Genomic DNA, 15,581 nt, shown 5'->3' with positions numbered 1-15,581 from the left:
TGTTGTGTGAGAACCTCGTGGTGGTTCTAGTAGTTGTTTGCATGTCATTGCTTCCTAAAATGGTACCACTAAACCGGTCATGGTCCGGAAAGTGGTGGGCTCGGTTTAACTTGGCTTGATCACCAAGGCCGAGTGTCACACGTGGATGTGACAGCCCCCGACGAGTCCGATAGATGACCGGGGAACGGCGATTCCGATTGAGGACCGTGACTTGGCGATTTCCGAGCGCCAACGCCTGTGTGGTGTAATTGTGAAGGGATTGCTGGTGTCCCTTATGTGGAAGAAGAATGATTTTGTTGGGGCCTAGGAGTATATATATATGGTTGATTGATGTGACACTCATAAAAAGTGTTTTGATTTATTGTGGTTTAATGGTTTATTGCTTAAATCGGTCATGCTTTATTATCTTGAATATTGATTGTTGAACTACCCATCTTGCTTGTGTTTGGGGTCGGGTTTAGAATGACGGCTAGTTGTATATGCTAGATAGGGAACCCTGACTCACTGAGTGAAACTAGTTCACTCACTTCTCACATCCTTTTGCAGGTGACCAGTAGAAAGGACCATAGCGATCACGGAACTGTAGGAGCTGGTGTAGATTAGACATCTTTTGCTAAAGACTCATTTTCAACATATATGAATGTATGTTTTACTTTCGGTTGTGTCCATGGATACTATGTATAATATTTTGGGCTTGTGAACTTCGTGTTTTATATATATGAAATAAAGTATGTTTTATATTCGTGATGGGTTGAATCTGATATTAGGTTAGTCCAACATTACACAACTCTATGATTCGGTACAGGTTGCAAAGCCTCAGAACGAAGATTAGAGGAAACGAGTTTTGAATGGATATTCTGGGTTACAGAATTATGTTTGTGACTTGGAAAGTCTATTCTCAACCCGTTGTAACACTTCCGGACTTGGCAGAGGAAAGTCGTTCGGGCATGTTCTTGTTTGATTGTTGCCTGAATGGTTGACCAATGTCTAAAAACGGTTTGGGGATGTTTCAGAGGTGGTATCAGAGCATGGTTTAGATCATGCGGTCAATCACGTACTTTCCGTGTTTTATAGAGTCAAATGTGTCGCAGAAGATGTGTTAGGAAACCAACAGAGTTCCGTTTTAATTAGTATTCTTAATAGGAAATTCCCTGTTCATGGATTGCAGATGGCAAGATGGGGAAGCAGTGAAGGAGGACAGGATTGGATGCTGGGTACAGAAAGAGTCTCAAGAAGAAGAGTACTGGGATATGAATCCGAGGGAAGGGTGCAAACACTGGCGGACACTAACCAAGGATCTAGTGAAGAAAACGTAGGAAGAAGTAACAATCTGTTTAGACATGATCAAGAGATACTACCAGAAGAAAACTTTCCACCAAACCGTACTGTAAGGGGAAGACCAGAAACAGATGATAGCGAGTCAAGTGTCCAAGGACCAAGACCAATAAGTTGGAACAACCCGATTGAACCATAAGTTCATGATCAACCACAACAAGGAGAAGGAATGGAGCACACTTTGAAGATGCTTCATGAAGTGATAGCAAGGTCACTACCACAACCTCAAGTGCAGCCTCAACCACTCATGCCACGACAACCTACAGTGGCTACACTGATATTACTGTTGATAACTGCCATGAAGAATACGAAGACACCACATTTTGAAGGAGGACATATCCATTTGAAGCCGACCAGTGGCTTCGAACTATGGAGAAATTTTTTGAAACCTTGACGTGTTCTGAGGAGTCTAAAAAGAAGGTTGCGGTGTATTACTTAGACAAAGATGCGGCAGAATGGTGGGAGAGTAGGGATCGCCAAGTAGGACATCTCGTCACCACTTGGGCGGCGTTCAAAAAAGAATTTGAACGCAAGTATTTCACCACGGAGTCCAAGCGAAGGCTTCAACGTCAGTTTGCTAACCTAGTACAAGGAGACAAGACAGTTAGAGAATATGAATCTGAGTTCATGCGACTACGACAACACGTTCTGCGAGGACAAGATGATGAAGAAACCATGATATCTAACTTTATGTTTGGTCTAAAACCAGAGTTAGAAAATAGACTGGCAGTCGGGAACTACGAGAGTCTGACCGAGCTAGTGGAAAAGGCTACGAATGTGGAGATCGGATTAGAAGCTGAGAAGGCGGCAAGTAAGAAATGTAAGCAGCATCAAGAAGTAAAATATGGTGGAAACCAAAGATCATTTAAGGGTAAAGATAAGGAAAAGGAATCGGGAGGGCCAAGTCGACGATCTCTGTTCACAGGAAAATGCTTTAAATGTGGCAAGATAGGCCATAAGTCAAGTGAATTCTTCGGGAAGAAACCTGGATTCTTTCAGTCAAACTCATACAATCCTACATGCTACACGTGTGGAAAGAAAGGACACATCTCTACCCAGTGCAGCGTCAATCGTCCTATCCCAGCTACGCCAATCACTGTTCATCCTCCCCCAGCTCCACCTGCAATCGCACCAGCGCCAAAAAGGCAATCTATAGGAGGTAGAGTTTACGCTTTAGAACTAGATGATACTAAACCTCCAGGCCAATCTACGGGTCCCATCAGAGGTATTTGGGTTCTTTAACCTTACTAGTTTGATTTTGTGTTGTGTGATTGCATGTGATGTATTGGTTGATTTCGGTTGGATAAATTTTTGTGTTGTTAATATATATTGTTGTTGTGGCAGGAACTTTACATGTTGCAGGGCGTCCCACACATGTATTGTTCGACTCTGGGGCAACACATAGTTTTGTGACCCCTGAGGTAGCTGCCGAGTTTGTGGGTTTATTTGTGATTGACAAGATGGATGTGGCTGTAATGACTCCCGGAGACCAAACCCTCCAAGCAAGAGAATGCATCAGAAGTGTTCTGTTAGTCATTTGCGAGAAGATGTTCTTGGCAGATTTGTTGGTGGTGCCCTTAAAAGGATATGAGTTTATTCTAGGCATGAATTGGTTATCAGGCTATCGGGCTCAATTAGATTGTGGAAAAGGTCGTATTTTGTTCAAGGAGAACGGGCAACGACAATTAGTGTTTTACGGGATCAGTCCAAGCAAGTATGTGTCTTTAGTAGCTGTCTTGAGAGTGAAAATTTGCTTAAGGATGGAGAAGCGTATCTGGTAACAGTAATTGCTAGTGAAGGACCCACTGGAAGCGGAGTCGAAATTAAGGATATTGTGGTAGTACAGGAGTTTGAGGATGTATTTGCAACGTTGAAAGAGTTACCTCCACCTCGGAGTAACGCTTTCACAATTAACTTGGAACCTGAATCGAAGCCGATAGCAAAGGCTCCCTACCGCATGGCACCTGCAGAGTTAGCAGAGTTGAAGAAACAGCTTGAAGATTTAATGGAGAAAGGATTCATAAGACCTAGCTCTTCACCATGGGGAGTTCCGGTCTTATTAGTCAAGAAGAAGGATGGTAGCATGCGGCTTTGCATTGATTATTGAGGAATCAAAAACATCACCATCAAAGATAAGTATCCTCTTTCGAGGATAGACGAGTTGTTGGATCTGCTAAGGGGAGCAAGTTGGTTTTCAAAGATCGACTTGGCGTCGGGCTATCATCAGATTCCAATTTCAGAAGATGATGTCATGAAAACTGCGTTTAGAACTCGTTATGGACAATATGAGTTCGTAGTAATGCCTTTTGGCCTTACTAACGCACCGGCGGCCTTTGTGAGATTGATGAATGAAGTCTTCCACGATTATCTCGACATAATCTTCATCGATGACATTTTAATATATTCCAAGATAGAGGCCGAGCACAACGCTCACTTGAAGCTAGTGCTGAAACGGTTAAGGAACCAAACGTTTTATGCCAAGCTCAGCAAGTGTTCTTTCTGGAAAAGAGAGATCGGGTTCTTGGGCCACCGAGTGTCTGGAGAAGGAGTTTCCTTAGATTCGGAAAAGGTGAAAGCCATTGAGGAATGGCGAAGGCCATCAATGGTAACTGAGGTAAGAAGTTTCCTTGGGTTGGCCGGGTATTATCGAAAGTTCGTCAAGAACTTTTCTTCGATCGCTAAGCCCCTGACGAAGTTGACTGGAAAAGGAGTTTCATTCATCTGGGGAAGAGAAACAGAGGAAGCATTTCAGAGACTGAAGAAAGCTTTGACCGCAACACCGGTATTGGCATTACCTGAACAAGGTAAACCTTACACTGTGTACGCAGATGCTTTTAGGGTTGGGTTGGGTTGTGTGTTGATGCAGGAAGGCAAAGTAATTGCTTATGCATCAAGGCAACTCAGGAAGCATGAAGAGAACTACCCAACACACGATTTAAAAATGGCGGCAGTGGTGTTTGCGTTAAGGATTTGGAGATCTTACTTATATGGAGAAGTCGTGGAAGTATTCACAGATCATAAGAGTCTCAAGTACTTGTTCACACAGCCTGATTTGAACCTCCGACAAAGGCGATGGATGGAGTTTGTGGCAGATTATGACCTGAAGATTCAATATCATCCAGGCAAAGCTAATTTGGTCGCAGATGCACTAAGTCGTAGAAAGTTGGCATCTGATGTTGGAAAGGAAGTGGAAGCGCTATCAAGTGAACTCAAGTTGATGACTTTATGGGCAATTGAAGGGGAGCCAAGTGAGCCTTTAGGCATACGTACCGTAAACCAGACAGGTTTACTCGCACGGATCAGACAGGAGCAACAACGTGATGAAAAGTTAAAAGGGATCATCACAGAAGTTAAAAATCAAGAAGCTCCAAACACAAGTGGCTATCATGTGATGGCAGATGATGCACTATTACTTAATGGGAGGATATCAGTACCACAGGAAGAAGGGCTACGAGATGAGATTTGAAGTCGGTGCATCAATCGTTACTCAATATCCATGTACCAAGATATCCGAAGGTATTATCATTAGCCAGGAATGAAGAAATCAGTGGCGCGATGGGTGGCTCAATGTCAAACTTGTCAACAAGTCAAATTCGAGCATCAGATTCCAGGAGGGTTGGTACAAAGCTTACCAGTACCTCAGTGGAAATAGGATTACATATCCATGGATTTCATCACTGGGTTACCCCCGGCTCGAGGTAGATCAAATAACGCAATATAGGTGATTGTCGACAGACTGACGAAGGTGACACACTTTTTACCTATGAAGGAAACCGATAAGGTAGAAGTATTGGCAGAAATGTATGTGGACCAAATTGTGAGGTTGCATGGTGTGCCAACAGATATAGTCTCCGATCGAGAACCTAGATTCACCTCAAATTTTTGGAAGGCGTTACAAGAAGCAATGGGAACTAAGTTATTCATAAGCACTGCATATCATCCCGAGACGGACGGCCAAACCGAAAGAACCATTCGCACATAGAGAATATGATGCGAATGTGTATATTGGATTGGGCGGAAGCTGGGAAAAGCATTTACCATTAATCGAATACTCCTACAACAACAACTTTCATTCTAGCATAGGTATTGCACCACATGATGCGCTTTATGGGAGGCCATGCAAAACACCTTTATGTTGGACAGAAGTTGGAGAAAGAAGAGAGTTTGGACCTGAAATTGTAAAAGAGACGATGAAAAAGTTGGAGATTATTCAAACCAATATGAAGAAAGCGCAGGATAGACAAAAGAAGTATGTTGATCAATCAAGGAGAGAAATGGTGTTCAATATTGGTGATTGGTTTTATCTGAAAGTGTCAGCTCAAAAAGGAAAGCACCGATTCGGGAAGGGCGGGAAACTAGCGGTAAGATTCATTGGGCCTTACCAGATTATACAACGAATCGGAGAGGTAGCTTATCGTCTAAACCTACCTAGAGGGATGCAAATACATTTGGTATTTGACGTATCAATGCTGCGGAAACATGTTCATGATCCCAACGCTATTGAGACAGAGCAAATCAAAAACCTGCAAACAAACCTCACTTATCTAGAGGGACCAATCCGAATATCTGAACGTCGGATACGGAGATTGAAGAATCGAGAAATTCCTCAAGTCCATGTTTTCTAGGGTAAGCGGAACCGTGTAGTTGTGATCTGGGAGGATGAATCACGATTCAAAGCGTTGCATCCATAGTTCTTCCACGAAGATGTAGTGATGGAAGAAGGGGGATCACCGGATCCTTAGAGAATTCAGGGACAAATTCTAATAAGGGGAAGAGGATGTAATACCCCGTCATTAAAACAAAACCATAATTTCGGTATTATGGAATTTCTCGGGGAAGCTGAAGGCTCGGGAAATATTTATCCTCAAGGTTAAAGTTAGTCTGGAGTTTGTTAAAAATATTCAGCTCATCAGATTGGGAACGGAAAAAAATTCGGGATTGATCAAGGGCCAAAAATATGCCGAAAATGTCGAAATCGCGCAAATCGACCGAGAAGCTCGAGGTGTCTCAACGCAAGGGATCATAACTTGGTGTCAATTACTTAGCAATCTATCTGTCTACGAAGCACGATGTGTCTCCGCAGGAAGGAGTGTTTCATGCAGCTTAACAAGCAGAAGCACGAGGTATCGCAGTATCTGCGAACAGCGGATGGGAACTAACATCTAGTGGCCCGTGTGTCGCGACGCATGAACCCCAGACATGCTGAGAGCCATGTGGACGTAGTGGTGTCGCCTGGCATGTAAAGGAGGCATGTAACAGGGCATGTGGATGCCCATGTGTCGCCACGCATGCGACCGGAAGCATGCATGACGACACATAGGTGATCAGGTGGCTCATTCTTATTGGCCGGCAACTTCTATATATACCCAGCTACCCTGGTTCATTTTTACTCATTCAGACACACCAGGGACACTCCAAAACATGGGTTAGAGAGATAGATGAAAATAAGTGAGGTGCTTTAGAAGTGTAGACATTTTCGAAGACCGATAAACTGCCGGGAAGTTCCGAAAGACTGTCCAGAAGAGAAAGAAGGTTCTTTCTGAGTTCTGATCAGTCCAGACCAGTTCATTCAAGACATTGAGGTCGGGTTTTTGGGATTAACATCACGGTACCAAGATGAAGATTTGGAGGGGATAAAAAGGGTTTGGTCAACATCCAGAATCAAAAAGCCAAGCCACATCGGTTAATCACTGTGAGTCACGGTTAATCACTGTGAGTCACGGTTAATTGTTTGTTAACGAATTTTTAATGCAGGTTCCTGACATCGGAGATGGCTTCCGAGCTAGGATAGTCGGACCGGTCTAGGAGTCAGTTTGTGGATCCGAGGCTTGAGACGATGTCTGGGATAAGTGGATAGCAAGACTAGTCTAAGCACCCGGGTTATAGTGATTGTGTGATTATTATATGTTGTTATGGTATGTACCTCGTGTTGGTACTGTTGTGTGAGAACCTCGTGGTGGTTCTAGTAGTAGTTTGTATGTCATTGCTTCCTAAAATGGTAACACTAAACAGATCGTGGTCCGGAAAGTGGTTGGCTTGGTTTAACTTAGCTTGATCACCAAGGCCGAGTGTCACACGTGGATGTGAGAGCCCTCGGCGAGTCCGAAAGGAGACCGGGGCACGGCGATTCCGATTGAGGACCGTGACCGGGAGATTCCCGAGCGCCTAGGCATGTGTGGTGTAATAGTGAAGGGATTGCCGGTGTACCTTATGTGGAGGAAGAATGATTATGTTGGGCCCTAGGAGTATATATATATATATATATATATATATATATATGGTTGAATGATGTGACAGTCATAAAAAGTGTTTTGATTTATTATGGTTTAATGGTTTATTGCTTAAATCAATCATGCTTTATTATCTTGAATATTGATTGTTGAACTACCCGTCTTTCTTGTGTTTGGGGTCGGGTTTAGAATGACGGGTAGTTGTATATGCTAGATAGGGAACCCTGGCTCACTGAGTGAAACTAGTTCACTCACTTCTCACATCCTTTTACAGGTGACCAGTAGAAAGGACCATAGCGCTCGCGGAACTGTAGGAGCTGGTGTAGATTAGACATCTTTTGCTAAAGACTCATTTTCAACATATATGAATGTATGTTTTACTTTCGGCTGCGTCCATGTACCCTATGTATAATATTTTGGGCTTGTGAACTTCATGTTTTATATATATGAAATAAAGTATGTTTTATATTCGTGACGGGTTGAATCTGATATTAGGTTAGTCCAACCTAACACAACTCTATGATTCGGTACGGATTGCAAAGCTTCAGGCCGAAGATTAGAGGAAACGAGTTTTGAATGGATATTCTGGGTTACAGAATTATGTTTGTAACTTGAAAAATCTATTCTCAACCCGTTGTAACACTTCCGGACTTGGCAGAGGAAGGTTGTTTGGGCATGTTCTTGTTTGATTGTTGTCTGAATGGTTGACCAATGTCTAAAAACGGTTCGAGGGTGTTACACGGGATGAGGGTGATTACATCTGATAAAGAGAATGTGTTGAAAGATCTTAACGTGGAAGTGAAGAGAAGGGAATACATGGAGGAAGAGATTAAGCAAATCTTTTGTAAACGTATGCATGATTTATAATAATTTGTATAAGCATAATTACAATCGTCAAAATTTGTTATAACTATCAAATTTTGATAAGATTTATTTGAAAGATATAAAATGGGTCGAGAAGAACAATTTTGTTGTGAATGAAGAGGGGAACTTGTGTGTATTATTAGGTCGACCAACTGGTCTTTATATACATATGGTAATGACGGTCTAAGTACTGGATGGACATGAGATCGTACTTATCCTTAACTAGATAATGACTAGCAATACGTAAGATAAACACCAACTATAATGTAGATAAACACAAGAGTAGATAGGCGCTAGTATTATCCTGCGGATGGGCTTGGCCCGTCTTGCTACACGGGCTGATAAATGGGTCGATCACTAAATGGGTTATAACACTCCCCCTTGATCGACACATCCGGTCAAGGTTCATTCATGCTTTGGATGTTGCCTCATTAAAACCTCTCTTGACAAACCCAAAATCCAATGTGGTAAAAGGGAAAACAAGACAGGAAAAAGAGTACAACACATGAACTCCCCCTGATGAATGCATCACCGAAGATCCTTCAGTCGACGCATGCCTATCTTCCATATGAGCTTCTTGAACGTTGAGGTTGGTAGTGACTTGGTGAAGAGGTCGGCTGAATTCTCACTCGAACGGACTTGCAATACTTGGACCTCTCCTGCCTTCTGAAGCTCGTGTGTAAAAAAGAACTTAGGAAGAATATGTTTCGTCCTATCTCCTTTAATGTATCCATCCTTAAGTTGTGCGATGCATGCTGTGTTATCCTCGTATAGGATGGTCGGTGGATCCTTTCCTTTGATCATACCACAAGTGGTACGAATATGTTGTGTCATGGATCTCATCCATACACTCTCACGGCTGGCTTCATGCATGGCTAATATTTCGGCGTGGTTAGAGGATGTGGCTGCCATGGTCTGCTTCATGGACCGCCAGGATATAGCTGTCCCACCGTGTGTAAAAACATAACCAGTCTGAGATCTAGCATAATGTGGATCAGAGAGATAACCTGCATCAGCAAAACCAACTAAATCTTCCTTAGAATTGTTAGTAAACATAAGACCCAAGTCTTTCGTTCCTTGTAGGTAACGAAGTATATGTTTAATCCCGTTCCAGTGCCTTTGGGTCGGACAGGAGCTGAACCTAGAAAGTAAGTTCACAGCAAAGCTGATGTCTAGTCGTGTGTGGCCAGCTAAATACATCAGAGCTCCTATGGCACTGAGATAAGGCACTTCGGGACCAAGGACTTCCTCATTTTTCTTCTTCGACCAAATGGGTCAGTGTCCGGACCAAGACTTCTCACGACCATGGGGCTAGTCAATGGGTGAGACTGGTCCATATTAAATCTTTTGAGTACTTTTTCTGTATATGCCTTTTGATGCACAAGAATTCCATCTTTCATATACTCAAGTTGCAATCCCAAACAAAACTTTGTTTTTCCAAGATCTTTCATCTCGAATTCTTTCTTGAGATATTCAACAGTTTGGGAAATTTCTCCAGAGGTTCCTAGGATATTTAAATCATCTACATATACTGCAATGATTACAAAACCCTTATTGAACTTCTTTATGAATATGCATGGGCAGATCTGGTCGTTTTTGTATCCTTCTTTCAGGAGATATTCGGACAGTCTATTGTACCACATTCGACCTGATTGCTTTAATCCATAAAGAGACTTGTTCAATCTGATACAATGTTGTTCTCGAGAACTCTCTTTGTTTTTCAATTCAATACCATCTGGAATTTTCATGTATATCTCATTATCCAGTGGACCATATAAGTAGGCAGTTACAACATCCATTAACCGCATATCAAGACCTTCTCTTACAGCCAGACTTATTAGAAATCTTAAGGTCGTAGCATCCACCACAGGGGAATAAGTTTCCTCATAATCTATTCCTGGTCTTTGTGAGAATCCTTGTGCAACAAGTCGTGCTTTATATCTCACAACTTCTCCTTTCTCATTTCTTTTTCTCACAAAAACCCATTTGTATCCCACTGGTTTTATGTTGTGAGGTGTCCGGATGATCTGTCCAAACACTCCTCTCTTTTTCAGTGATTCTAACTCCACATTAATGGCTTCTTTCCATTTCAACCAATCTGGTCGTTGCATACATTCTAGTATAGATGTGGGTTCTAGATCCTTATTATCCATCAATTCGACTGCTACATTATAAGCAAATATATCACTCATGTCGACATGTTTTCTGTTCCATTTCCTTCCAGACATGACATAATTTATTGAGATCTCATTATTGTCAGGAACTTCATTACCTTGATTCTTAGCGTCCCAAGTATCTTTTGGTGGTACATGAGTTTCCTTTTCCATGTCTAGAGTTTCCACTTTGTCGGATTTCTTTGCACTCTTTCTTTTCCGAACTTCTTTGTCTTTGGAACCTACTGGTCTACCACGTTTCAATTGTGGTTTAGACGTAGTAGCAGCCTGATTATGTCCATCACGGACATCAAGTCTTATTGGTGCATTTGCAGCTGGTATGTATGACTTGGTTACTCTATTTGGGTCAGCAAAGGAATCTGGCAATCTGTTAGCTAGCTCTTGAAGATGTATAATCTTCCGGACTTCTAGATCACAATCTCTAGTCCGAGGATCCTGCCATGTTAAGGATGTTTGATTCCATTTTATATCCTGTACCAGCTTACCATAATCTCCCCCTAATGCTGGATACTGGGATTCATCAAAATGACAATCCGCGAACCTGGCCTCAAACAAATCACCTGTTGTTGGCTCTAGGTACTAAATAATAGAAGGGGAATCGTATCCAACATATACTCCCATCCTCCTCTGAGGTCCCATCTTTGTTCTCTGTGGTGGTGCTATAGGCACTTGGACGGCACATCCAAAAACTCTTAGATGGGATATATCTGGCTCATGACCCGTTAGTAGTTGGGATGGCGAGTATTTGTGCTCACTAGATGGCCTGATGCGAATTAGCTCAGCTGCATGTAGTACTGCATGTCCCCAAGCTGATACTGGGAGTTTGGTATTCATTAAGAGTGGCCGGGCAATCAGCTGGATCCGTTTTATAAAGGATTCAGCCAGGCCATTCTGAGTATGGACATGTGCTACAGAATGCTCCACACTTACCCCCATGGACATACAATAGTCATTAAAAGCTTGGGAAGTGAATTCACTTGCATTGTCTAGACGTATAGTCTTTAATGGAAAATCTGGAAAATGTGCTCTCAGTCTTATTATCTGAGCCAGCAATCTTGCAAGTGCTAGATTACGAGTTGATAGGAGACAAACATGTGACCATCTTGTGGATGCATCAATCAGGACCATAAAATATCTAAATGTCCCACAGGGTGGGTGTATTGGTCCACAAATATCAACTTGTATTCTTTCTAGGAAATTTGTCACTTCCTTATTCACTTTGGTACGTGATGGCTTAGTAATTAGTTTCCCTTGTGAGCATGCTTCACATGTGATATTCTTAGGGATAACTCTTTTTGTTTTCAAACTGTGACCATTTGAATTTGATATGAGTTTTCGCATCATGTTCGAACCGGGGTGTCCCAGCCGATTGTGCCAAAGAGTGAACTCTTCTTTGAATTCTTTATTCAAGACGGCATTAGCCTCAACAAGACTGGTCTGGGCATAATAAAGACCAGTCCCACACGCAGGTATAGTCTCAAAGACTTTCTTATTGCCTTGGGTGATTTTATAAATCTGTAGGAATTCTTTACTTCCTTCACCCATTGTTTCGATGTGGAAACCATTCAGTCTTATGTCTTTAAAGCTCAATAGACTTCTGTTTGAGCTAGGTGAGTACAAAGCATCTTCAATCTCAAGATGTGTACCTTTTGGCAATAAGATATTGGCGTGGCCATAGCCTTCAATTAAGCTAGCCGTGCCAGCTATAGTGGTGATGTTAGCTACCTTATGTGTGAGATTTATGAAAAATCGTTTGTCTCTCAAAATGGTGTGGCTGGTGCCACTGTCCACCACGATTGTATCCATTCCACTTTTCATTCTTCAAAAACAATAATCATAAAGTTAATGAACAATAATAAAATTTTCAGAGATGGTATCTTTAATGATCTAATTCTTAGGCATATGAGAAATGAAAAAAGAATTTATTCATTCATAAGGATAAAGTTAAATCCAAAGCCAAACACTGATAAACAATCTTAAAGAACACCAAATCCAGGGGAAAACAATAAAAAAAACGATATGGAATTTTAATTCCTTATTTCAGTATGTCTAAAGTTTCAAACTCCATGTGATCAACTTTGTCTGACTCGTGCTGGTGATCCTGGACGTCTTCCAAGTCATCATCATCATCGCCATCATATCCCGGGTCTCGAACCATGTTAGCTTCCGGGTTTCTTTTTAAGCTCTCCATGTAAAGCTCACACAAATGCTTAGGAGTTCGGCAATTCTTTGCCCAATGATTACCCATACCACATCTGTGGCATCGATCAGCTTTGATCTGTGGTTTAAAAGACACACTACGGCCTCGGCCACGACCACGGCTAAAGCCGGGTGTGGTACCGCGACCACGTCCTCGCCCGTGTGCTTTAAAAGAACCACGACCTCGTCCTTGACTTCTTCCACGGTTTGGACCGGGATGGTCATTGTGTTGGACAAGGTTACTCTCTTTCTTTGGCTCTATAGCCAGCTTAGAGATGTCGGGTAATGGAGCTGTACCAGGAGGTCTCATCTCACTGTTTTTCAATAACAGTTCGTTGTTAGCTTCAGCCAACAAGAGACATTCTATCAACTCAGTATATGTGGCGAAATTCCTCTCTCTGTACTGCTGTTGCAATACCATGTTGGTTTGAGGAAACGTGGAGAGAGTTTTATTAAGCATCTCTTCCTCGGTTACTCGTCTACTGATTTGTAGTCCAAGAACCTTATGTGTTTCCAATCATATTGAGCCTTTGGAAGCAACACCGTTTTCTGGTGGTCATATCTTCGCTGTAAAGCGATCCAAAGGTCATATGGATTTTCCATGGTCATGTACTGAGTTTTCAAGTTCTCTTGGAGATGGTGGCGTATCATGTAGATAGCTCTATACTTGTCTTTGTCACTGGAATTGTTGTCTTTGGTGATTGTGTCACCAAGATCTTTTGATCGCAGCATGATCTTTGCATCAAGCGCCCATTCCAGGTAGTTGTCACCATTGCTTTTCAAAGCACTGAAATCAAGATTCGCAATCTTTGACATCTGAAAAATATTTGTAGTTTATCCCCATTAGTAAGAAAATAATCGGATCATTCACATACTCTTTCAGTCGGATACAAGCAATGCAAGTAAATAACAATATTTTTTTTTCAATGATCCAAACGATTTCATGTATATGCAGGAAGGTAAAGTTAAACCTATACATCTAGGATAAAGTTAAATCCATTGCATGAAATCTGATCAGTTTTATCAATTTTTGACATGAAAGTAAACTAATCCGTATGAATGATATATCCTAATCAGATGATTTCATGTGATATGCAGGAAGGTAAAGTTAAACCTGAACCTTTTGTGATGAGTTGAACGGTCTGTGAGGAGAGAGAGCTGCTGCTGGTTGCTGACAGAGAGAAAAGGAGGCGACTGGAAGAGCTTTAGGAGTTGCCGAAAAATAGCAAGAGATCGTTTGGTTTCTGATTTATGGGTGGTAGATTTTTGGAAGGGTTTAGAGACAAAGTCGTGCTGATAACGTGTTGTGAATGAAGAGGGGAACTTGTGTGTATTATTAGGTCGACCAACTGGTCTTTATATACATATGGTAATGACGGTCTAAGTACTGGATCGACATGAGATCGTACTTATCCTTAACTAGATAATGACTAGCAATAAGTAAGATAAACACCAACTATAATGTAGATAAACAAAAGAGTAGATAGGCGCCAGTATGATTCTGCGGATGGGCTTGGCCCGTCTTGCTGCACGGGCTGATAAATGGGTCGATCACTAAATGGTTTATAACAAATTTTAGTATAATTCTATTTAGTACAAATAATTTTCATTGATAAGAGTTTTGAGCAAAATATGATTAAATATATTGAATGTAATTGTTTTAAGAAAATATTAAGCAAATATATATATATTTTCTGGAGTAATAGAAATTATATTATCTGAATTAAATGGTGCCACACTAAAAATCTTATTGATTGTTGTTTATCGTATTTATCCGTATATTCGTTCTTCAATCATTTATATATACTTTTTGGTCAAAGTCATATTTAATATCACATGAAATTTATAATACTCCTTTGTCTCACTATTTTCCGTGCATTATTATACTCGTATCGAACAGTCATATAACATCTACACTACAACTATTATAAATATCAAACTCTTGAAGCAAAACCCCCACAATATCTCCACGAAGTATACATAAGGTTATCCACTTACATTGATAGGGTTTACTTCCTATGATCAATCTACTAACTAATGATAATGTTTTTAATTCCTAGATTCATGACAATGGAAGTGGAAGAACACAATCTCTCCCATCTATTGCCGACACCGATTCCATTACAAAAACTTGAGCAAGGAAAATCTCTCATTCCCAGGCTCGTTATATTACATTTTTCTTTTTCTTATGCTTGTGTCAGTGTGTCAATTCTGTAAGAATATTTTTTATCTTCACAATAGGAAATTTATTTAAATACAATAGAGAGTCTATCTTAGATTCAGCTTATTTCATACAAACATGGATTTTACTCAGATCACTCAAAACACCACATTTCAAGGACTGGTTCATTTTCTTCATCTTTGATATATTTTTTTACTATCTAATTCATTTGGACTCCCTTATTCACAGATTTTACATTTTGGGTGTAGAAGAAAGAAATATGGCCACATATAGTGAGTTCCCTTCAACTTATGTGTGGGATAAAATGAACAAAAAATGGAGTCCAAGACAGAAAGAAGAGCGTCAAACTCATATGAAGAAATCCAGAAACAAACTACAAATATTCTATAAGATTATGGAAAGTGTTATGTATTATTAGAATGATAAGGAAGTATATATACACGTACAAGAGGAGTAGTCTAGGATATACTATTTACAAAGTAATCCTTATACTTATATTATCTATATGTCTCCTCAAGATGGAGGGGCTGAGCACACTCCAATCTTGGAACATGCATGTTGAAACTGACTTCGTGGTAGCGGCTTCGTCATGGTATC

The 15,581-nt window shown here is 41.0% G+C and overlaps 2 protein-coding genes across 2 annotated transcripts; one reads left to right on the top strand and one right to left on the bottom strand.

The window, feature by feature from the left end:
* Nucleotides 1–1,704: 1,704 nt before the first annotated feature.
* LOC106421542 lies at nucleotides 1,705–3,442 on the top strand. Its single transcript, XM_013862375.1, has 3 exons — nucleotides 1,705–2,560; nucleotides 2,680–2,863; nucleotides 2,956–3,442. The coding sequence occupies exons 1-3, from the start codon at nucleotides 1,705–1,707 to the stop codon at nucleotides 3,440–3,442; spliced, it is 1,527 nt and encodes a 508-aa protein (XP_013717829.1).
* A 9,831-nt stretch (nucleotides 3,443–13,273) lies between these two features.
* LOC106442483 lies at nucleotides 13,274–13,618 on the bottom strand. Its single transcript, XM_013884162.2, has one exon. It carries the CDS (start codon nucleotides 13,616–13,618, stop codon nucleotides 13,274–13,276), a length of 345 nt encoding a protein of 114 aa, XP_013739616.2.
* Nucleotides 13,619–15,581: the final 1,963 nt, after the last annotated feature.

This window comes from Brassica napus, chromosome C1 (assembly GCF_020379485.1).
Source record: "Brassica napus cultivar Da-Ae chromosome C1, Da-Ae, whole genome shotgun sequence".
NCBI classification, from domain to species: domain Eukaryota; kingdom Viridiplantae; phylum Streptophyta; class Magnoliopsida; order Brassicales; family Brassicaceae; genus Brassica; species Brassica napus.
Note: the sequence above shows the minus strand (reverse complement) of the source record. Positions and strands in the feature narration are given on the sequence as shown.

Coding starts and splice junctions, on each gene's coding strand:
- LOC106421542 (XM_013862375.1), top strand. CDS start 1,705: ATGGAGAAATTTTTTGAAACCTTGACGTGTTCTGAGGAGTCTAAAAAG. Junction 2,561..2,679: donor ATCTACGGGTCCCATCAGAG/GTATTTGGGTTC, acceptor TTGTTGTGGCAG/GAACTTTACATGTTGCAGGG. Junction 2,864..2,955: donor GAATGCATCAGAAGTGTTCT/GTTAGTCATTTG, acceptor ATTGGTTATCAG/GCTATCGGGCTCAATTAGAT.
- LOC106442483 (XM_013884162.2), bottom strand. CDS start 13,618: ATGTCAAAGATTGCGAATCTTGATTTCAGTGCTTTGAAAAGCAATGGT.